This window comes from Ranitomeya variabilis, chromosome 2 (assembly GCF_051348905.1).
Source record: "Ranitomeya variabilis isolate aRanVar5 chromosome 2, aRanVar5.hap1, whole genome shotgun sequence".
NCBI lineage: Eukaryota > Metazoa > Chordata > Amphibia > Anura > Dendrobatidae > Ranitomeya > Ranitomeya variabilis.
Genome location: NC_135233.1, coordinates 259,067,240 through 259,092,724, shown reverse-complemented (window position 1 = coordinate 259,092,724; position 25,485 = coordinate 259,067,240). Strand labels below are relative to the sequence as shown.

At 42.1% G+C, this 25,485-nt stretch overlaps 1 protein-coding gene across 2 annotated transcripts in view; it reads right to left on the bottom strand.

The window, feature by feature from the left end:
* COL5A1 (collagen type V alpha 1 chain) overlaps positions 1-24,565 on the bottom strand; it is a 251,738-nt gene extending 227,173 nt beyond the window's left edge. Inside the window, exon 1 of one of the 2 annotated variants that reach the window (XM_077284776.1) lies at positions 24,123-24,565. In XM_077284776.1, coding sequence (XP_077140891.1) covers positions 24,123-24,222 — 100 coding nt within the window. In that variant the 5' untranslated portion in view covers positions 24,223-24,565. The remainder of the gene's footprint in view (positions 1-24,122) is intronic. The other variant, XM_077284775.1, reaches the window with a different exon arrangement.
* Between the last annotated feature and the right edge of the window lie 920 nt (positions 24,566-25,485).

Genomic DNA, 25,485 nt, shown 5'->3' with positions numbered 1-25,485 from the left:
GCTAAATGAATATGGTGTTGGTTAGGCTTTAAAGCGATCAAAGGAAAATGACAAAATGCAGCAGGAAATATTAGACTGGTGATAGTCCAGAACAAGATCAAGACAGGAAACCTGAGGCCGACCTCTAGTGAAGGTAAGGACTAGGTTCAGCACATGACATAACTGACCAAATGCCGACAGGACCCCTGCTTTACTAACACCCAGTAATGCAGAGGTCAGCTGTACGCCTGGTTGGGGCTGCTCAGCAAATTGTGGTGACAATCACCATGGGCTGCCTTGGAGATGTCATCAGCACAAGATCAAGCAGTAGGCATTTTCAAACCATAACTTCAGGTAAAAACTCTCCCAAAACCTCTGTAGGAAAAACTTCTCCAAAAACGTCCCAAGAAGGATAATTTCTTGAAGCTTTTTCAATCTGAACCACAAGTAGTTTTTTGATGGTCTCAAAAAAAAAATGTGTGTGTATATAGCATAAGGGTCTGAGAGGGACCAGAAGACTACTGTGACATGATCCAGGGGTCTACATAAACCTGGAGCTGGGCCAGCCATCAGAGACGTGCAGCAGGAAATGCCGACTCACATTCATCCAGGATGATCCAGGCTTTCTAGGAACTCACTCTAGATGGGAATCCACTGGTCCTGGTTACATTAAAAGCAGTGAGATACAACCACAAGCCAGTAAATGTAATCCGTAACCAAAAAATATTGTTGTTGTCCTATAAATTACATGATTAGTTTGGGTATAAATGATTGGCAACCACAACACAGACAGAACATAAATTATCACACTGGACTAAATTACGGTAGTAAAGTTTTTCTGTCATGGGACTGTGCAAACCTCCAGGATATCAGTGATTATCCAGTGACTACATAACAGTTCTAGCACTAGAATAGGTGACCTACTTGTTAGACCTATACTATACTGAATGCCAGTGTGGTTTTTTCCTCTACGACTGTCCTGATATGAGTGTACTGTAAGGCCAGGGTCACACTAGCGATGAATACGGACGAGTGCTATGCGATAAAAAGGGACCAGTATTCATCTATGGGGCAGCTCACATCAGCATTTTTTTTTTTCTTGGCCGTTTTCAACGTGCGAGTGAAATTGCAGCATACTGTGATTGTCACCAACACTCGGCTGAGTCTCGGCTCACTCACACCCATATAAGCCTATGGGCGTGAATGATACAACGCACAACACTAAGATATCATCTGAGTGATGTGCGATATACACTGACCCCGGCAATGGAGGAAATGGAGAAAGTATTTTCTCCGCCTCCTCCACAGCTGTGCGAGAGGCTCGGAGCACAGGCGCATGACACTTGGCTCCCGCTCGCAACAGAGCAGGAGCCGAGGGTCATTAGCATATCGCATCCCATGCTCTCGCATCGAATGCCATAACGCTAGTCTGACCTCGGCCTAAGTGTGACAACCAGAAGCAGCCATTGAAGATTCAGGAAGGCAGTGACATAACTGCATTTCCAGGTTAATTCAGACTAGATTTTACATATGCTCGTACTGATCTGATACCTATGTTCTTACTGATCTGAACAATCGAGATTGCTATCAGGCTTGGTTATGAAATAAAATTGGTAAAAAACATATTTTATCAAAAACACCCTGAAATACATTAAAATGATAATCTTGTGTGCTCAATCTTTAGCCTCACAGCTGAAATGCCTTAATATAAAAGAAAGAGACTCTTGATGTAAGAAAACACTTTGATTTCTCTCCCACGGGGAGACCCAATGTCAGCCGGCCTCCATTTATCCTGGTCCGCACATGGTGAACATTTGAAGAGATCAAGCTGAACTTATTCATAAGAATCTGATCACACGGTCACACTTGTGAATGAGGCCGTTCAGATCAGGGATGGAGAATTTCCCAGCCTAATATTCATAAAATGACCAACCAGTATAACAACCACTGGTGCATAACCAATATCCTTTTTTTTTTCTTTTGGCAGATCCAGAAAGCTAAATTAGACTTATGTAGCTTATGCTAAAGTATTACCAGCTAATATTTTGTATGTGGTCTACAATTATTCTACAAGTTACAGACTATATCTAATGTGAATTGTATCTAGATTGCTAACAGCAACCTAGTGGCTGTCTGCAAGGTCGATGGCAATGAATACTAGGACCCCTGGTTCTCCTCTAAATTCTTAGGCTGGGTTGCTCAGATGAGTCTATAAAAGACCAACCATTTTTCATACAGAAAAAAACAAAATAAAACACAATTTTCAGATGCATTGACATTTGTTCATCCATTTTTATACATTAACAGTTGAAAAAAGGCCGAAAAAACTTTTTGTGCAAAGTTGGGTATTTAATCAAGTGCCCATGCTGTCGACACCCAACCCAATCCCAAACCACCCAACTTATCTGAGATTGCATTTCTCAACACAAATCCAATATTGGGTGCCAGAGGTCCGTATTGCCAATACACATTACCATAGCAAACTATTCAGTGCCACAATCACGTTACTAAGTTATAAAACAGATTCCAACTGTAAGGACAGCCGGCAAACGGTGGCTTTTTGGATCCATACATTACAAAACTATGGAACTGCAAGGACTCAACACTGAGTCTGTACTGAGAGTCTCAGCACAAAATTAACTTTATTCCTTTCGGCTGGATTCACCATCGACTGACAGCAGTTGACTTGTGGCCAGTCAGTGGCGGAGGCCACAGCTCTATATGCCCAAAGTGGTATCTGAAACCGTGCCAGCGCCGTCCCTATGACTGGAAGTCAATCGCTGCCAGGAGGAATAAAGTTAATTTCCTCCAAGCAGCGATGAGCTCTTAGTGCAAGCGCCACATGGTGTGAGAACACTATTAGCATGCACATTAACCTCATATCTGCAGGTCAATAGCATTATTTTACATGACAGCTTACCTTACCACATAAGTTCAGACGGTTGGGCGGCTATTCTTTTCTATGGATTCAGTGCAAGCATCTATAACAACATTTGGACCAAATGCAGTTTTCAGTGTTAATACTTGCAATTTATCAATAAAAAAGATGCAGTAAAGTTGATCTTTATGTGAACTGTCTTGTTTGCACACCTACAGACTTCTATGGGTCGAGTCTCATCTGCAAAGTGGAAGATACTAGTGCATGCTGCAATTTTCTTTCACACACACCTCATCTGACCAGCCCTATTGAGTAACATAAGGTTCATGTGACAGTCAGTTGAAAACACGGAAAGCCCACTTACGTATAATACGTTTCACTGGACTGGATTCACACATCCATTTTTCACAGTCTGAATACGGACTGGCTGCAGGTTTCATGACCTGAACTCGACAACTTTACATATGCCTATGAGGTTGTCAAGTTCAAGTCGGGATACCTTTGGCCGGTCTGTAGTAGGAAAACAGCACAAATACTACAAATAATTAGACCTTTCCGTTTAATGAGTTTATCCAAGGTAAAAAGAAAAAAGTTATCTGGTTGATATCCAATTAAAAAATAATAATATACTTTATTCCGAATAGTGCTCTTATTGTCCCCAGTTCAGATTCAGTCTGGTCATTAATACCATATCTTTATAATGGAGGAAGTAAAAATAAATCTGTACGAAACGCGGGGGGTAAATAGCAATGGCAATTAGAAAAGTGCACCAGCATAGAGAAGGGGGCACACATACAGGTGCTTGTCACAAAATCAGAAAACATTCAAAAAGTTAATTTATTTCAGTTCTTCAATACAAAAAGTGAAACTCATATATATATATTATATACATATATACAACATTAACAGAAATAAACACTTGAAATAGATCACTCTATTTGTAATGACTCTCTCTCTTTATATATATATATATATATATATATATATATATATATATATATATATATATATATATATATATATACAGTTATATGAAAAAGTTTGGGCACCCCTATTAATCTTAAGCTTAATGTTTTATAAAAATTGTGTTTTTTTGCAACAGCTATTTCAGTTTCATATATCTAATAACTGTTGGACACAGTAATGTTTCTGCCTTGAAATGAGGTTTATTGTACTAACAGAAAATTTGCAATCTGCATTCAAACAAAATTTGACAGGTGCGTAAGTATGGGCACCCTTATCATTTTCTTGTTTTAAATACTCCTACCTACTTTTTACTGACTTACTAAAGCACTTTTTTTGGTTTTGTAACCTCATTGCGCTTTGAACTTCATAGCTAGGTGAATGCAATCATGAGAAAAGCCACTTAAAGTGGCCACTTGCAAGTTGTTCTCCTGTTTGAATCTCCTCTGAAGAGTGGCATCATGGGCTCCTCAAAACAGCTGTCAAATGATCTGAAAACAAAGATTATTCAACATAGTTGTTCAGGGGAAGGATACAAAAAGCTGTCTCAGAGGTTTAACCTGTCAATTTCCACTGTGAGGAACATAGTAAGGAAATGGAAGAACACAGGTACAGTTCTTGTTAAGGCCAGAAGTGGCAGGCCAAGAAAAACATCAGAAAGGCAGAGAAGAAGAATGGTGAGATCAGTCAAGGACAATCCTCAGGCCACTTCCAGAGATCTGCAGCATCAACTTGCTGCAGATGGTGTCACTGTGCATGGGTCAACTATACAACGCACTTTTATACAAGGAGAAGCTGTATGGGAGAGTGATGCGAAAGAAGCCGTTTCTGCAAGCACGCCACAAACAGTCGGCTGAGGTATGCAAAAGCACATTTGGAGAAGCCAATTTCTTTTTGGAAGAAGGTCCTGTGGACTCATGAAACCAAGATTGAGTTGTTTGGTAATACAAAAAGGCGTTATGCATGGCGGCAAAAAAACACAGTGCGTTGTATAGTTGACCGATGCACAGTGACACCATCTGCAGCAAGTTGATGCTGAAACTCTCTGGAGGTGGTCTGAGGATTGTCCTTGACTGATCTCACCATTCTTCTTCTCTGCCTTTCTGATGTTTTCCTTGGCCTGACACTTCTGGCCTTAACAAGAACTGTACCTGTGTTCTTCCATTTCCTTACTATGTTCCTCACAGTGGAAATTGACAGGTTAAATCTCTGAGACAGCTTTTTGTATCCTTCCTCTGAACAACTATGTTGAATAATCTTTGTTTTCAGATCATTTGACAGCTGTTTTGAGGAGCCCATGATGCCACTCTTCAGAGAAGATTCAAACAGGAGAACAACTTGCAAGTGGCCACTTTAAGTAGCTTTTCTCATGATTGCATACACCTAGCTATGAAGTTCAAAGCTCAATGAGGTTACAAAACCAAAAAAAGTGCTTTAGTAAGTCAGTAAAAAGTAGGTAGGAGTATTTAAAACAAGAAAATGATAAGGGTGCCCATACTTATGCACCTGTCAAATTTTGTTTGAATGCAGATTGCAAATTTTCTGTTAGTACAATAAACCTCATTTCAAGGCAGAAACATTACTGTGTCCAACAGTTACTAGATATATGAAACTGAAATAGCTGTTGCAAAAAAAAACAATTTTTATAAAACATTAAGCTTAAGATTAATAGGGGTGCCCAAACTTTTTCATATAACTGTATATATATATATATATATAGAGAGAGAGAGAGAGAGAGAGAGAGAGAGTCATTACAAATAGAGTGATCTATTTCAATTGTTTATTTCTGTTAATGTTGATGATTATGGCTTACAGCCATAAGGAGGGTAATAGTCCATGAGCCAAGAACCAAATTTGACGATATCGGTACCAAGCGGAGTGACTAATTCTCTTTGGTATTTTTAGGTAGATGCATGTCTGTAGTTTATTTTTTGATATGATAGCCCTTACATATACGTAGCTTATTAACCCCTTCAGCCCTAGGCCTATTTGTACCCAAGTGCTTAAGCCAATCTGACCTGTGCCACTTCATGGGCTAATAACTTTGGAACGCTTTCACCTATCCAAGCCATTCTGAGATTGTTTTCTCGTGACATATTGTACTTCACGTCAGTGCTAAATGGGAGTCAATATATTTTACCTTTCTATATAAAAAAATGCTAAATATTCGGAAATTTTGGAAAAATCGGCAATTTTTTAACTTTGAAATTCTCTGCTTTTTACAAAAATACTGATACCCCCCATAATAGTTATTAATTTACACTCCCCACATGTTTACTTCATATTGGCATCATTTTGAAAATGAAACCTTATTGTTTTACGACGTAATAGGGCTTATAGTTTTATGCGCAATTTTTCACATTTACAGCAAAACCCACTTTTCAAAGGACCAAGTCACTTCTGAAGTCACTTTAAGGGGCTTACATAACAGAAACCACCCATAAATTACCCCATTTTGCAAACTACACCCCTCAAGCTGTTCAAAACTCATTTTTAAAAACTGTTAACCCTTTAGGTGTTCCACAGGAATTTTAGCATGAGCCAAGAACCAAATATGACGATATCGGTACCACCCGGAGTGACTAGATGTAGTATTTGTAACAAAATTTAATCCAAGTTATGTAAATACACACTGAACATGTCATGTGCATATATATATATATATATATATATATATATATATATATATATATATATATATATATATATATATATATATATTACTCCATAATATCTTCAACATCGGACTCTGAATCTGACTGTTGTTCTACTGGCTCGTCTTCAGTACCCTTGTTCTGGCATGTCTGTAATCTGCACATGTCTGTGCACTTCAGGCCATTGCTGAGGCAAGTACACTGAGGAAGTTCACATGACCGCACACACTTGCAGGACAGTAGCTGTATAATAGCTTCTGGTGCTGGTGCCCCTTGCATCCACTTGACAACAAGCTTTCCGTCGTTATCTATCATCCAACCGCAGTCTGTTGGGTTTGCAACCCATGGCTGGCTCTGCAGACTTCTCCTCCAGATCGCAGCCTGGTAGTTTGCACGCAGTGCATGCATGAAAAGGCAGTCCTGGCAAGGAGGGAGTTGACTTGACTCTACCACTCCACGTCTGGCACAGAACAGCTGATAACGGAGCCTGTTTACCTCAGTTGTTTGGGTAGTTGGCAGGTACATGTGGCAGGTGATTTCCTGTAACTTCTCAAAAAGTTCGGTAGACACTTCCCATGAACGACCAACTTCCTGAAAGGCATCCTGGTATGTCTTGTTCATCTTCAACTGCTTGAGTGTCGTCATCTTCCCACGGCCAGCGAATGCACTGACGGTGTCACAGCCTGTAAATGCATGCATACCAATCAATGAATCACATACGCTGCCTCCCAATGTTCGGCTCAGAGTGGTGATATCCAGGAATCTTGTCCGGTTCTGTGTACCGCATTTCTGGAACAGGTGGGATGGGATTTTGTGGCACATGCCCAGACACAGGACCATGACATCAGTATCCTCCGAAGTGATGATGACCGACTTGTAACCAGATTCTGCTGCATGAAGAGCATGGAGAAGGAGGCGTGTGTCTGCTTCTTCTTGATTTGACTTAAGGTCAGCAGCCTCTTCCCACTGTTCTTTGGTGATCTTAAAGCAGAGCTGCTCACATGTGACATACAGCTCCTTCTCCTCAAGCTTCTCCCTGTGGTGTTTCGCCTTCCATTCTTCTACCAGAAACTTTATGAGACTTGCCTTGTTGGAGGAACTACTTAGAAGCTTTTTCCACTGCTGGATGTTGTGCCCATGTTGAATGTTCTTGAAATGGATCCCTGTGCCTTCATATCTGTTGACTCTTTCTGTATCTTTGATGGATGTCTCCTTGTAGACGTCAAAGACAATATCAATGCGCTTGCTCTTAGCACCCTCATGGATAGCGCGACTCATTGCTGTGCCTGCTAGCTGGCCAAATGTTGCATTGTTTCCCTTCAGTTTCTGAACCAGGCTCATCCCATCAATGATGGTTGCAGAGGGCTCGGGGATCACTTCTGCAGGACGAGCATTCCTCTCCAACTCCCTTGCGAGGGCAGCCTTGTTGGTCTTGCGGATAGACCCATCACCATTGGCAAGTGCCCATGGCAATGGACCCAGGGGATGAGTCAAGACATCACTCATTTGTAGCTTTCTGTTCTCAGCTACAAGTATCATCTGGCCAAATAGGTTTCTGTCAGCCTTCAAAATTACCTCCTTGCCAAGACCTTGTCTGCGTGTCTTCATTTGGATGTTAGAGAACGTTTTAAGTTTGTTCTTCGTCATCTTGTCATGAAACAATGTAGTTGGCTTATCGGTACCCAAACGCTCATCCTTGAATGTTTGATATGCATCCTCTCCTATACTGTATGCCCCTTGAAGGTCTTTGGCTACATCTGGTGGTGCTACAGTCGCTGTTGACAAACTGATAAGTTCACCATTATGCTCTTTGTTGAAGGGGTTCACCCAACCTGTCTCCAGCAGTTGAACGAAAGATTGGACATCGGCTTCATCTCTTCTAATCCTAGACACCTGTAGGTCTGAATGGCTGAAGTCAGTATATTGTTGGCCTACCAGGGCCCTCAGCTGCCTCAAGTACATACTGCGGTACTCTGATGTCAGGTAGAACCTGGAAACAGCTCCAACTTTGAGGCTGAAGCCTTTTGTGCCCCCTGGTGTCTGGGTGTCTTTGTTGATTGTCTCTTCAATGGTCTGGTCCACAGGAATTCGTCCAAAAGGATTCTTGCTACCGATCTGGACCGAAAAGCCACCTTGCATGAAGTATTCATGGACCTCTGGGTGTTCTATGGGCAGCCGAGACATTGTGGCATAGTAATAGGTTAGGTATCGGGCATAGTTGACCTTGTCATAGGCAAAACACCATGGTATCATCTGTCGGATTGCTCCTAGGTGAAGCATCCAGTTGCCTTCTCTTGAAGCTCGAACCAGGGCCAGCATGGTCTCGACCATGTCCAAGTATGACATCCAGAATGCTGAGAGTTGTTCATTTCTGAGGGTCTCAAGATAAACTTGAAAGAGCTTCAGGGTAAGTGTGCAAGATTCATTATCCAAGAGCTTTTCGAAGGATCCCTGCGACACACTGATGCGAAAGTTTGTGATGTTCTTCAGTGTTTCATCCAGATGGTGAAGGTCCCTTGCATGGTTTTCTTCTAGCCATGGAAGGAAGTTTTTCCATGCAAGCCTCATAAGTGCTTCATAGACCAGCTTGTGTAGTCTCACTGCTCTGTTGTACCTCCGGCCGTCCATCACTCCAGACACTGATCCTTCAGCGATTACACCGGATTCAACACACAGATCTCTAAGGCCTGCATCCTGAAATCTGTTCCCTATGATAGAGAGGAGATTACAGATTGTGTGGAAGACACCCATTCTAATTATAATGTTCTTGAACTTCTCCTGTTTCCAGATAACCTCGGCAGCTTTGGCATAGAGTGCTTGATCAAACACACACACAATTCTGTTAAGCTTCAGGGTCTGCATGATGGCATGTGTTTGCTCCAAGACTTCATTCACAGTGGACATGGCTGTTGCAGGAGCATTGATAGTGGGCAGGTAGCTTACAGTGTCCTGGGCCACTACAATGTCGCTGCGGATTTTTATGTTGAACCCAGTCCAACTGCTGGTGGTCTGATCCTCATGGTCTGACATTCTAGCCAGAAGCCAGATATGGTTTTGAGTGTTGAGCTGTGCTGTGTGCCCATACTTTAGTTTACGAGTACATGTGGGGTGTTTCTATAAACTGCAGAATTAGGGTAACCAAGTTTGGGTTTGCCGTTAACCCTTGCTAGGTTGCAGGTAAAATTGGATTACAATGTAATATCTGGAAAAAAAATGAAATTTTGAAATTTCGCCTTCATTCTGCTAAAATTCCTGTGGAACACCTAAAGGGTTAACAGTTTTTAAAAATGAGTTTTGAACAGCTTGAGGGGTGTAGTTTGCAAAATGGGGTAATTTATGGGTGGTTTCTGTTATGTAAGCCCCTTAAAGTGACTTCAGAAGTGACTTGGTCCTTTGAAAAGTGGGTTTTGCTGTAAATGTGAAAAATTGCGCATAAAACTATAAGCCCTATTACGTCGTAAAACAATAAGGTTTCATTTTCAAAATGATGCCAATATGAAGTAAACATGTGGGGAGTGTAAATTAATAACTATTATGGGGGGTATCAGTATTTTTGTAAAAAGCAGAGAATTTCAAAGTTAAAAAATTGCCGATTTTTCCAAAATTTCCGAATATTTAGCATTTTTTTATATAGAAAGGTAAAATATATTGACTCCCATTTAGCACTGACGTGAAGTACAATATGTCACGAGAAAACAATCTCAGAATGGCTTGGATAGGTGAAAGCGTTCCAAAGTTATTAGCCCATGAAGTGGCACAGGTCAGATTGGCTTAGGCACTTGGGTACAAATAGGCCTAGGGCTGAAGGGGTTAATAAGCTACGTATATGTAAGGGCTATCATATCAAAAAATAAACTACAGACATGCATCTACCTAAAAATACCAAAGAAAATTAGTCACTCCGGGTGGTACCGATATCTGGCCCGGCTCATGGACTATAAGCCACAAAAGGTCATTACTAAAGAAGCTGGCTGTATCCAAGCATATTAATGGAAAGTTGAGTGGAAGGAAAAAGTGTGGTAGAAAAAGGTGCACAAGCAACCAGGATAACCACAGACTTGAAAGGATTGCTAAGAAAAGGCCATTCAAACATTTGGGGGAGATTCACAAGGAGTGGACTGCTGCTGGAGTCATTGCTTCAAGAGCCACCACACACAGACGTATCCAGGACATGGGCTACAAGTGTCACATTCCTTGTGTCAAGCCACTCATGACCAATAGACAACGCCAGAAGCATCTTACCTGGGCCAAGGAGAAAAAGAACTGGACTGTTGCTCAGTGGTCCAAGGTTTTGTTTTCAGATGAAAGTAAATTTTGCATTTCATTTGGAAATCAAGGTCCCAGAGTCTGGTGGAAGAGTGGAGAGGCCACAATCCAAGCTGCTGGAGGTCTAGTGTGAAGTTTCCACAATCAGTGATGGTTTGGGGAGCCATGTCATCTGCTGGTGTAGGTCCACTGTGTTTTATCAAGACCAAAGTCAGTGCAGCCGTCTACCAGGAAATTTTAGAGCACTTCATGCTTCCCTCTGCCGACAAGCTTTTTGAAGATGGAAATTTCATTTACCAGCAGGACTTGGCATCTGTCCACACTGACAAAAGTACCAATACCTGTTAACAAACAACAGTATCACTGTGCTTGATTGGCTAGGAAACTCACTTGACCTTAACCCCATAGAGAATCTATGGAGTATTGTCAAGAGGAAGAGGAAACACCAGACCCTACAATGCAGACGAGATGAAGACTTCTATCAAAGCAACCTGGGCTTCCATTACACCTCAGCAGTGCCACAGGCTGATCGATTCCATGCCACGCCGCATTGATGCAGTAATTGATGCAAACGGAGCCCCGAACAAGTATTCAGTGCATTTACTGAACATACATTTCAGTAGGCCAACATTTTGGATTTTAAAATCATTTTTCAAGCTGGTGTTACAAAGTATTCTAATTTACTGAGATAATGACTTTTGGGTTTTAATTGGTGGTAAGCCATAATCATCAACATTAACAGAAATAAACACGTGAAATAGATCACTCTGTAATGACTCTATATAATATACGAGTTTAACTTTTTGTATTGAAGAACTGAAATAAATTAACTTTTTGATATACTAATTTTGTGAGAAGCACCTGTATGCCTGAGATAAAGGTCTAAACCTAAACACTGCCTTACTGAAACTGGCAGGATTCAGGACCCTTGAAAACACACTGACACAATTACATAAACCTCTTGCTACGGAGATGGGACAGGACTGTACGGGGAGACCCGATGTCAGCCGGCCTCCATTTATCCTGATCCGCACATGGTGAACACTTGAAGAGATCAAGCTGAACTTATTCATAAGAATCTGATCACACGGTCACACTTGTGAATGAGGCCGTTCAGATCAGGGATGGAGAATTTCCCAGCCTAATATTCATAAAATGACCAACCAGTATAACAACCACTGGTGCATAACCAATATCCTTTTTGTTTTCTTTTGGCAGATCCAGAAAGCTAAATTAGACTGATGTAGTTTGTGCTAAGATAGTACCAACTAATACTTTGTATGTGGTCTATAATTATTCTACAAGTTACAGATTATATCTAATGTGAATTGTATCTAGATTGCTAACAGCAACCTAGTGGCTGTCTGCAAGGTCGATGGCAAACCTCTTGCTACGGAGATGGGACAGGACTGTACGGGGAGACTGTACATATTGCATCATGTATACGTCACTAAGGAAGGAGTACGCCCTTCACAACTATTGTTCAAACAAGATTTAAAAAGAAAGTGAATTTTCAGGCATTTTCCACTTCTGGTGTGATAACTCCACAGTCATAAATCTAGACAAGTGTATACCTGGATTGTTAGATTTAGGCTATGCAATTTATTTTCCAGCTTTTAAATTTTCCAATGAGTGCCAAAAAATTACCATGAAGGTGAAATGTGCGCCGAGCTGTAAAATGTCCTATTTTAGATATGAAAATAATTACTCTAAGTTTTCATCTTCTTCTTATCTGATTACCTACAGGCTAGACCTGCTGCACACTAATGTCACTGATGACAAAAAAATAGCTTGAAAGACAAATATACAATGTTCAGGAAAAGAGAGAGAGAGCGGGAAGAGAAAGTATGGGTACGAAGTACGCGTATTCAGCTAGAGAAACACAGAAGAACAAAGAATATACCGTATTTTTCGGACTATAAGACGCACCAGACCATAAGACGCACCCCAAATTTGGGGTGAAAATTGCAGAAAAAAAAGATTTTTTATAAGATGGGGGTCCGTTTTATTGTCCGAATTTACAGTATCTTACCTGAGGGCTGGTGGTGGCAGAGCAGAGTCACAGGAGGCATGGTGTCGGCAGAGGTGGGGTGATGCGGTACAGCGTGCACCTGAGCAGGGTCCCTTCCTGCTTAGGTGGGCAACGCCACGGCCTGGTGTTCATGGGGGGTTGCAGCAGTGGTGTGGCGATGGCAGAGGTGCAGGGATAAAGAGTGGTATAGCGTGAGCAGGGACCCTTCCACAGGTGAGGTGACCCAGGGGCCCGGTTTCCAATGTGTGCAGCAGAGCCGGGTTAATTACCGGTTTCTCGGTGGCGGCGGCCATCTTCCTGAGGGCTTCAGGAAAATGGCCGCGGGAGGCCACGCGTGCGCAGATGGAGATCGCGGCAGCCATTTTCGTGAAGCCGAGATCTAAATCTGCTAACTCGGCTTCAGGAAAGTGGCCGCCGCGATCTCCATCTGCGCACGTGCGGCCTTCCGCGGCCATTTTCCTGAACCCCCGGGAAGCAGAGAACTCCATCTGCGCACGCGCGGCCTCAGAAAGATGGCCGCCACCACCGATAATGACATGATTCACCCGGCTCTGCTGCTTACCGGGCTGCTGTGTCACCTCACCTGTGGAAGGGACCCCGCTCACGCCATACCGCTCACTGCGCCTCCTCATCCCCGCACCTCTGCCGCCGCCGCACCTCTGCCGCCGCCACACCACTGCCGGTAAGCCTGTATTCCAACTATAAGACGCACCCCCATTTTCCCCCCTTTTTTTGGGGGGAAAAAGTGCGTCTTATAGTCGGAAAAATACGGTAGCTGTTTTTTTCAAGTGAAAACCGCTTTAAGAAATGTTCTTCTTCAGGGTGTTTTTGAATTTTTTGCAGCCTGTTGATTGAGCTCCTAGTTTGGAATGTATCCCATCAGGAGCTGCTTCAAAAGTAGTGACATGCCCTTTATTTCCAACAGGTGTTTTTCAAAATGCATAGTGAAAAAAAAATGCTCAAAACAATGAACATACGAACAGCAATATGAATAGAAATGGATAGAAATGAATAGTAAGAGTCTCCCAAGCATGTTTTAACATTTTCTTCAGGCATTTCAGGAGTAGATTCACTCCAAGTGCATGCAACCTAAAGTTGGAAAATGCCACTTGAACAATGAGTTAACCTGAAAAAGAATGCCACAGATTCTGCCGATATGGCCATTTGCAATTGGCAAAAAAAAAGTGCACGAAAAGCAGCTTGCAGCAGGTAAAGGGCCAGATTAATTCAATCCATAACAAGCATGGGAGTACAAGTTTAAGGTCAGCTGGTCAGAATAAAAAATTACCCCCCAGGATTGTTGCAAACAATCATCATTGCATTAGTGCGTTAACTACATAGTATAGAGTCGCTGTATGGACATCAAAACCATTGACAGATAGTGCGTCATTACACAAATCCCTTCCATTCAATATGTAGCAACGCTCAATTTCCTGTCATTCTCCCGGGTATTGCTGCTGCAGGTAGAGCTGTGTGCCGCAGCAATGGAGCTGAAAGCAGAGCCCGGGGGGTAACTGACCGGGTAGCAAACAGGACCTGAACCACAGGACAGGGTAGGAGGTGGTGGCCGACGCCAGATGATATACACTAGAGAGTAGTTAACCATGCCAAGATCAAAACCAGGAGATAATGAGGTAACCGAAGGGAGAGGCGGAGGGATAGTCAGAAAGGGAGCCGAAGGTCAGAAAACCAACAGAACAAACAAGCAGAGTAACGCATGGAGCGCAAAACAAGCAACTGCAAATCAAGCACACACTCAAGGGGTCAGACACATAGACTAAACGAAAGTATAGCTGACAGGGAATTCTAGTCTGGAGTGTGTATAAATACCCCTCCCAGATCCAAAGAGAGGCCAGCAATATTAACCCTGAGAGAGCAGGACATGATCCATGTCCTATACCATGACATTTCCTTGCTGTATGAAACCAACATGACACTGATCTGGAATGGCTCAGTGCACCTTTATAGACCTGGGCTGGCTGCTAGCCTGGATTACAACATCTCTGAAAGGCAGACAATTCTATCAGACCCTGGTACCCAGTGACGATCACATACTTTTAATCAGAAAATAATAAATCCTTGTAGGAGATTCGCTGTGAAGCACTTTAACCACAGAGTTAATTGCAGCTAATTAAATGAATGTGCAATTAGAAATTTGTCATGAAAAGATCTTAATTTGTCAAGTGACTTAAATGCTTGTAAACATGGGATTAGTCTCCAACCTGCTTATATGACCACATAAGTAACAGGTGGAGCCATAAACTCACAGGATGACAAGACTAGAGAGCTGGAAAATGAAAATGTCAGTATGGGCAGAAGAGAGTGACCTGTAGTCATCTGAACTTGTCCATTGGCTAGATATGAAAGATGCCAGCTCATTTACGGTAACTTCTTTATCGACATTTCGTAGCTTTTTGTCTCCTAAGGGTCATTGTGCTACTGCTTCTAACATCATGCACCGTCCAAACTGAGACATCTGCGGATCCCAAAGTGTTTTACTGATAACTGACGAGATGGGACTACTCTGACACTTAATTAGGGGCCGGGGATCCGCACCTGCTCGCTACCACCCGCGTCAGGCACTATTGTATTTCCATCCACATCACAGGTCAATTAACCATTCGTAGGAACTTTCCTTTAGCAGATTGTCTATAGTGGGTTTACTTTCTAGTGTGTTAGCAATGTATTTTGCACTACTGGATATATATATATACACTCACTGAGCTAGTAAAATACCACCTATATGGGATACTCCCTACATTGGTAATATACTGGTTAAATTTTAATGGACAATTATATATGAGTATTGTGTGCCTATTTGTGCCGCCCTTTACCTTTATATCACCATCTATTCAACTATACGTGATATTTTGGGGTTAATTCCACTTTGGTAACCCCTAGTGGTATGGTGCAGGTCCGTTTCCCCTAATTTTGTCTGGTGGGAAAACCTCTCCCCCCCCTGCCTTCTTTTCTCCACCGTTTGGTGTACTGTAGTGTACTGTTTTAATTATTGTTAATAAACATATTACCGTACCTTTTAACATTACCCCACTCTCTTCACTTCGTTTTTTCTTTGTGATGCTTTCACAAATGAATATGTGAGTTAATGATTTTTTGAAGTGACGTCAGCCTGTCTGATTTAGGACTATGGGAATAATCTCTGAAAGGCAGACAATTCTATCGGACCCTGGTACCCAGTGACGATCACATACTTTTAATCAGAAAATAAGGGTTGTGCTACTGCTTCTAACATCATGCACCGTCCAAACTGAGACATCTGCGGATCCCAAAGTGTTTTACTGATAACTGACGAGATGGGACTACTCTGACACTTAATTATACCCCAGTATCATTGATCCCCCGCATTAGATCCCTTAAAGCAAAAGTCACTATCAGACAAGATATATGTCTCCAGAAGATTCACTAATAATACCAATAAATCCAGGTTATTTTCTCTCAAAACCTTTTCTTTGCTTAAGCACTGGATGAGATATTTGCTTTTCTTACTCTCGGGAATGGTGAAATAAACTCCGTAGAGTGATGACCACAGACTGTGTACAAGGTTTTCGCTGGGTCTAAATGAAGACTGGCAAGTCTGCAGACACTGCAAATAGCACGCTTTAAAGCCTAAATATCCCACAGCTGTCAAATGCCATGTCTCTATCTGCATTTTCTGTCCACTTAAATTACACTGTGGTACAAACAAACAAGGGCAGAGGCAGACAATGATATATTTGTTGGGAATGGACAGGATTCCCCCGTGTCACTGTGTCAGAGCAGGAGAAGGGAAGCTTTACGATGAGAAATCCACAGAGACATCACTTCTTAATATTTTACAAAACAGCTTCTTTTCTGAGAGAAGGTTACTAGTCAAAATTGGGGATGTTTCTATGATGGCCAAGAGTCAGAGCAATATACATGGACACAAACACACAAACATCAACCGATGTGCTGATAATTCACATGGATCACAAAAATCAATTTCCAAAATATCAATTGTTATCTTTCCAGAGAGCAAAGCCTCACTAAAATCATTATGTTAATGGAAGATTGTGAAAAAGAATCTTCTTTCACACAAGTGATCCTCCCATTCACTGGCAGAAAGTAATCGTAAAGTTGTACCCGCTGTCTTCATGCTCTTTCTAACCCAATGCCCATCCCATGGTCAATCCGCCCCAAATTCCTGCACAGGCAGGGGCCCCGGGGGCCTGAGAGATGGATGATTGGTGCTATGCAATTCAACCAATAGTTTAAAGCACGGACATACATATGGCTGCAATTACTGTACAAGGGAAATACACATGCAACTCATGTGACTAACATTATGACTCTTTTTTCTTTATTTTCTTACACCTGTTCCTTATAAATTACTTTCCCTTCACTATCAATTGTATGGTAAATGACAGATATTGAAAAAAAGGGAGACCTAAGTGATAAAAAAAGTTTATCATAGGCTCATCTTTCCACCTTTTTTTTAAGATTTCAGAATTGATCTATATATTCCAAATTATTGCAAGGTTTTACATTGTTTTCTGGAAGGACAATCGTGCACAATGCAAGGGTGAAATTATAATAAAAGAGCCAAAAACAAGAAGAAGAGGTCAAAGTAGGACACTCCGCCCCTATCCTCTAGCGATGGTTCACCCCATCCGGGACAGAAGGGCCAAGGGTTTTATGCTATCCCCTGTGGGAACCCAGGGATGCCTGACATGGGTGTTACCGCTTTATCCTTGTTTGCAGGTTCAAAACATAGAACAGTACAAAATAAAAGAAGGCAATATTTCCTGCAGATATCACCTGTATAGAAATATCCATTTTAAGCACAGAATTTCCATACTCCATCGGAAGACTTAACATATATCAGGGGCTGCACAGACCTGCAGCGCTCCACATCTAGGAGAGTCAGAGACTTTGAACTACATCACACAGAATTGGATATAGGAGACATAAGAAAGTGAGAAGTGAGTGTAACATTTCCAGAGAAAGGTTCAAAGAACATAAACAATTTCTGTCGCCCTCAGAGCAGTCGCTTCATTTATGCGGAGCGTACCCGTTCTCTATATGCATCTCTATTTGCTATAAATAAAATATTTTCTGCCCCATTCACATCAAAAGGCTTCTGGTTAAATAAATAAGTGGGTTACTGCTCATTGACGGTCCGGTGCTGTGGATCTTCGTGTGCGACACTAATCAGACACCCCCAATTCTCTCTCATCTCTAAACTCTTGTTGAGATGACTGACAAAGGCAACAGATGAAATAGACCGGTGAGCACTAGAAATGGACAATATTTGGTAAATGAGAAAAGCGCAGATGATAGAACAGCAGCCTAGGATGTAACGCAAACATAAGTGTGTGTTTATCCACTAGCGGGTTGCTGCCAATCTCTACAAGCCTAGCTATGGCAGAACCCAGCCACGGGCGTGCAGTCTTCAGATTGTGACCATTCAGGTTACCAATGATCAAACTTAGCCAGCACAGAGGGCAGGTGCATTTTTAGGATACTTGCAAAGTAATTAAAATACACTTTTCACCTGTAGTAGCTTCTGAAACAAAACAAAAAACAACAAATAATGATAATCACCCTAAAGAGGGTCGTGCCCTTTAAAATTCCCTGTGACCTTCCAGCTTCCATCTATCTTCCTGAATTTCCTTTCCTTCCTTACATGAGTGGCAGGTACTTCAAGTAAGGTCACAAAATAGACTGCCCCCTAAAAATAAGCAAAAAGGACTACAAAATGTTTCTCCACAACCTGAAATCAAGTCAGTAGTCTCACCCTTAACATGCCAGGACACTAAAACTGTACGTTTTCAGCGAGATTTCATGTAAGAACAAATCTATGTAGCAAATAAGAAGCTGATTGACATTATTATTCCAAAATATGTAAAAAAATGTAGTGACGTCATTCAAAGGAGGAATTAGAGGACAGGTGGTAGGGGAGCAGCTACAATTATCCCATGACAATGGGGCATAGTGGCAGACCACCCAATCTCCAGCTGTAAATAGAACAGACTTGTGTTTTACTACTTTAAGTTTCAATTTTTAGAAACTCATCACCTAATGGTTTCAGCACAGTCATTGTACCATTGATTCCATCACAAAATGCTAAAATTAAACATGAAATGGCAGGAAACGTGATGGGAATTTGACACATGATAAAAGAGGAATCGAGGGACGAGAAAAGAAACGAAACAAACTGGCAGGGCTCCTCATTCTTGAAAGAAGTCTTCTAAGTAGTTTCATTTAATAGACACATCCTCAACACTTGGGAGATCGGAAACATATGTTCCATAAGTTTGATGTATAGTAAAAATGGGAACTTCAAATTGGCCACATATGTGTTCCTTCCATGCAAAAGAATGCGCCCATATGCTTGCCAAACCCCTAAAACATATGGGGGGTTCAGTGGTTGCTTTGGTGTAATATTTACCAAACAGCGATGATTCTAAACAGAAGGTTGTGAGCTTCATAATCCTTTACACCAGGGACACGAGAAGAACAAAGCCACCATTAATGCTAAATACTCCAGGGGCCAAGTCAGAAACACATGATGATTAAAAAGGGTTATTTAATTTGACTTATCCCTTGTCTCTAACCAAAAAGTAACCAAGTGGGTCTGCCACCTGCACTGCAAAAGCCTAAATGTGATATCTATGTTATATTAGGAGCATCGACACAAAAGAACAAGACAACATCCACCAAAGTCACACTATCCCTTGGATACAAATGCTGTTCTCAAGTGCCATCTTTCCTACTAGAAGGTCGGGTTTAAAAAAGTCAAATAAATACAGAATGCATGAACCATAACGAAAACTACCGGAATCACAAAAACTGATCTGATGAGGTCTTGCATGAGCTTGGACCTATAGATACTCCATAAATACAAAACAACACAAAACTTTAATAGTTCATGGAACAAAAAAAAAGTGACACTATCTGTAGCAACCAATCAGACTTCAACCACCAAGTTGGAATAATTAGAAACAGCCTGAAATCAGTTGCTATTGGTCTGTACTGAGATTTATATGAGCCATCCATCAGAGTGATGAATGAAAGGATCAGATTGTTGCTGCATGATCCTAAAAAATGATCATTGCTCATGTTGGGCGCATGTCCCCACATCCTTCATACTGATGATGTCATCCTGTACCGAATCATTTACAGCTGCACACTGGGTCCTGGTCTGGAGAACAAATGCAATTATCTTTATGCCAGGTCATTACAACCAACTAAAATATCCTGAAAAGGTTTTTTTTTTCTTTCTGTCCTTGATGTTTTGCTTAATAAGAAACAGATTCACACAAAGACAATTAAAAGTTCAAGCACAACATTCCCAAAACCGCCTATGGGGGCAGCAGTGATACAAAGTATTGATAATACTCCATATAATATACACAGCGTGTCATCATTATCAGCTGTAATACTATTATACATTAATCCATTTTACAGCTGCATCTTAAAGAAAAGCCAGACTGAAAACACGATATAACATATAGGCAAACTAGGCAGGTGTATAGGGCAGCACTGAGCTGCTGTGGATTTTATGCTCCTTCATACAACACCTGGTTTTACTGAACACAGCTTTAAGCCATAAAGTAGGTGGTTTAGGTTGATGGCATAATCATGGGGCTTAAGTAGGGGTACAGTTGCTAATTGGAGTGTAATTAAAGGGCACCTGTCACCCCGTTTTTTCGGTATGAGATAAAAATACTGTTAAATAGGGCCTGAGCTGAGCATTACAATAGTGTAGTTTGTGTACCCCGATTCCCCACCTATGCTGCCGAAATACGTTACCGAAGTAGTCGTTTTCGCCTGTCAATCAGGCTGGTCAGGTCAAAAGGGTGTGGTGTCCTCCCCCAGATCTTGCGTAGTTTTCCGTTGGTGGCGTAGTGGTGTGCGCATGTCCAAGGTCCAGAATCCTCTGCCAGGGGATTTCAAAGAGCGCGGTGTCCGTTATTGCATTGGTGATCGGTGGGCGCGGCCATCTTCCTTTGGCCGCGCGTGCGCAGAAGCGGCGCTGTGCTGGCCGCGACGCTCTGCTGGCCGCGGCTTCAGGAAAATGGCCGCGGGATGCCGCGCGTGCGCAGATGGATATCGCGGCGGCCATTTTCCTGAAGCCGCGGCCAGCAGAGCGTCGCGGCCAGCACAGCGCCGCTTCTGCGCACGCGCGGCCAAAGGAAGATGGCCGCGCCCACCGATCACCAATGCAATAACGGACACCGCGCTCTTTGAAATCCCCTGGCAGAGGATTCTGGACCTTGGACATGCGCACACCACTACGCCACCAACGGAAAACTACGCAAGATCTGGGGGAGGACACCACACCCTTTTGACCTGACCAGCCTGATTGACAGGCGAAAACGGCTACTTCGGTAACGTATTTCGGCAGCATAGGTGGGGAATCGGGGTCCACAAACTACACTATTGTAATGCTCAGCTCAGGCCCTATTTAACAGTATTTTTATCTCATACCGAAAAAACGGGGTGACAGGTTCCCTTTAAACCTCGGGGACTATGGGAGCACATACTGTATACATCGTTCTGATTATAATCCCATCAGCATTGTTCTAGGATTTTTAGAGCTCATAACATTTTCCTGCGTTTAGGATCATTTGCTTAGTGGTTATGAGCATCAATTAGTTATTTCCCAGACATTTTAGGATAAATCAGTGATTTAACACTGAGGGTTTATTTACACGGTGCTGTTATATTTCAGTTTTTACAAAAGTGCAGGAAAAAAAGGAGGCATGAACATAATGCCTGAATATGATTGAATATAGGCCCTGAGCCAAGTCCAGATTACTTATTATTTTATGTCACCCACAGGGGGAGCTAATACTGATGTTCACGTGACCCTGGAGCACGCCATCAGATACACTTATACATGGGGTACAATGTAACACAACTTTAGGATATCGTTGTCTGTATAGCAACATTCAGCAACCACCTCCCAGGGAGCAGTCTCATCACAGTACCCCTATAATGAAATTATTTGTGGCTGGGCCCCGATACTGCACTGAGATTCACACCACTGTCCACAGTCATCATGGCATTGACCATGTCCCTGGGTCGTATATTAGTGCTATGTGACTGGCTCATTCGTCCAGTCTCCCGAGCCCCAGGCAGCAGTCATTGCTTTGCTCTGGAGGTCTCACATAGAGAAGTAGGAAGAAGTTGTTTTCAGTGATCTACACCAGGGGTGGGAAATCTTTTTTCTGCCAAGAGCCATTTGGATACTTATACCATCCTTCGGGGGCCGTACAAACTCCGCCCACAAAGTACATCCTGACTCTGGCCCTGGTGTCAGGACGTAATCTTTCATTGCATGCCCTTCAGTGTTCAGTAGTGAACACTGCATGTGTGTGCTAACAGAGCAAGAAGAAATTAATGAGCTGGTTATAATCAAAATACACCTCCCTGCCCTCGAATGCGGTCCCTGAGAATGTGCTCGGGGGCCTGATAAAAGGTCATTGAGGGCTGTAAATGGCCCTGGGGCCTGAGGTTCCCCACCCCTGATCTACAGCATCATCCTTAAATTTGTTCCTTTTATTACCTTCCTTTTTACTTGTGATAATCATGTTATAAAATCCTTATTGTAGGCAGAATCCCTTAATATTGCAACTTCTGATGGCTGTATGGGATTAAACTTTGCATACATTGCTTCCTTATATATGGGTGCTATAACAATTTAAAAACAATCTTTCCATCAAGGGAAGCAGATACGACACATTTCTTTCATATTTAGACTATGGCCACAGTAAGGCGACCATTGCATTGTAACATCGCAGCCCGTATTCATGGTGCTGCCACCTAATGACAATGATACGGCCCGGCCAAAACACACCACCAGGTGTGATGTCCTGGCTGCAGTCCAGCACCACGTGCTGCCACCGAGCGGCTGCTACGTCATACGGCTGGCTACAGGAGATCGAAGATGTTATGCAATTCTAACCACAATAACTAAAAGTGATCACCATGAAGCAACCGGCGATTCCTTCATGATTAATCATTGGGTGTAAAGCCGGAGCCAACATACTATGTAGACTTGGCACCAAACGCAGCGGTGACATCAGCAACGGTCCAGTTTTTACATCTGGGCCTAGAAGCTTCGATCTGAGCCACTGACTGCTTCGGACTCTGGGAAAGATATTTATATTTTTTGGGGAACTGATATCACACTTTCAGGCTTCTCAGATGTTAGAACAGTAAACCATTTCTGTAGAAATTAGACAACTCACTCTGTACGGAAAGTAAATCCAGGAACATCCTGCATCGCTGGGAGAATAATTTTGTTTCTGTCAATATTTTAGCAATTGATTGTTGTCTTCAGACGAACGTGTGGAACGTTCAGTAGAAAACCAATAATACATTTTTTAATAATCTACAGGAGCAAGCACAGCACATTGCACGGCTCGTAACAGCTGGAAAGCCTTTATTCCCCTATTTCCAATTCACAGCAAACAAACAGGAACAGACATTGCACAAAAACGGCAAAATGCTTTCATTGTTATACCATGGCTGACAATGGGACTGATAGGTATACGTTGGGTTGTGAAGCTGATAAGCGAGTGTATATTAGCTTTTATTACGATAACATTATACCCAGAGAAGCCAGGGTCACCCATGTTTTGTACGTGCATTTATGCATCGTGAACAGCACACACAACACACTTGTCCAATTTCTTCAAAAGTCCAATTGAGCATCAGTCATCTATAGTTCATCTAGTATATCCCTTATTCTTATGATATTACCACCACATTCGACTTGCCCCCTGTGTATGCATTTTCTAAGACATGCCCGGATTTGTTTGGTTTTTTTTAGTACAAAGCATTAAAAAAAAATACAATATTGCATGAAATGTAGAGACATATTACAATTTCAGACTGGAACAGAAGACTAAAACTTGCATAAACTCAATAAATCTCAACTCTAAATGTAAAAGAATCCACTGCAGTTCCACAAGTAAACTATAGGTGGAGCAATTTTGCTAGTTTCATAGAGAAAAAAAACAGTTTTCAAGTTTGTGTGTTGTCTTCAGAAGTTTCTAAAATTACATTTCAGAAAGTTTTCACTGAGCAGTGGAGGAAGAATAAGAAATATCGGAGAAGAAAGCAGAAAGTAATGGAGATGGATGGAGAGGACAGACAATCCTGATCTCAGATGCTTTTACCCTTACATTGTCCTGGCAAATAGGCTCCAGATATAAACTCTGTTAAACCATCAAATGGGGGGAAAAAAGTATTGAAGCTTTGACTTCTGCATGTCCCATTGCCTGAGCAGAGTGATGCTTTTCAAGTAGAGACTTGCTGGAAATCTGTTCCAGGTCAAAGAGAAAAAAAGGTTCCTTACCTGCATGGCACTGTGAACATATAAAGCTTAATGCAACAAGGAAGGATAAGTCTCTACTCCAACTCCATCTTTTCCACCTTGTATGTGTATCCATGTTCATCACCTCCACCGTGAGGGGCCAATTCTTTGGGATTCAGAGGTCCTTAATGCAAATTTTGGAATGCAATTAAGTATCAGAGAAAGGGCAGAAACCCTGGAGGACTGGTGTATTTTATAAAGCCATTGGTTTGGAGTATTTTGGGGGGTGCTTAGTGCAGCTGAAATTTCTGGGCAGTCAAATTTTAAAGTGTCTGCAAACCCCCAGCTCTCTCTCCTTCTCTTGCTTCCTGTCCTGTCCCCTTCTCTGGTCTGGTCCTACTGGGGTTGTCTTGAGAAGTGATGCCCCCTTGTCCTACGATTACAGAGTGAAAAACCTTTTTAGGGAGATGCAAGGACTGTGAGTCCCAAACAGGGACAGCAAATCAGAAGGCAAAATCCTGCAAGCTCAGCCTCCTTTCACTGGGATCAGGAAAAGAGGGGGAGAGAGGGTGGGGAGGGGAGTGGAAGAGGCATGAAAGTTTGTGAAGAAAAAAAAGTTTGGAGAAGAGCAAAAAAAAAAAAAAACGTTTTGTGGGATTGGGAGATGTTAATAGAACAAGCTGCAACCAGCGCGCAGGGTTAACTCCTGCACATTCCAAAACCCTGAATCCATATTTCTCATTCTCAGCCAGACAAACAATGTGAAGCTGGTGAACAGATTATTTGTACTGGCCCTGTGTGCACAATGGTAGAGGGAATACAAAGTACCACCCTAGTCTTACAGTGTAAAGATCTTGTTAAACAGCTGTCACCACAGGCGATCTTGGATTGACAGTTGTGGTGATCAAGAGGCTCTGAAGTAGCTGTATCACAAAACATGAGCCAGAAATCTTTTGTAGTGCTGCCCCTTTAATACTTAAAGCTTGTTTAGTATAATCTGTAGACAAGATGATCTCACATGTGGATATACAATAAGCACTGAGCAGTCATCTTCCATTCTGCCATGTACTCAGTAGTCGGTTATGTATCTGCATGAAGATGGTAGTAGAACGTCTCCAATCTTCATGGAACTATGTACTGTTTTCTAGGCCTTCCTAGTCATTACAGGGGCCTGATATAATGTTTTTAATTAATCTTACAAAAAACAAACATGCAATGCTGAATAGACATCCTGAGAGAAGCATTATAGGGAGCTTATATACGGACGTGTCAGTAATTACTGTCATCAGTGAACGTGATAATGCCTTTAAAACCACGGCCGGACAAACATATCAGACAACTGTTCTAGCGAGCGAGGGGCCTTTGACCAGAAACTCCTCTAAAGTCCTTGCTTCATTGTATTCTT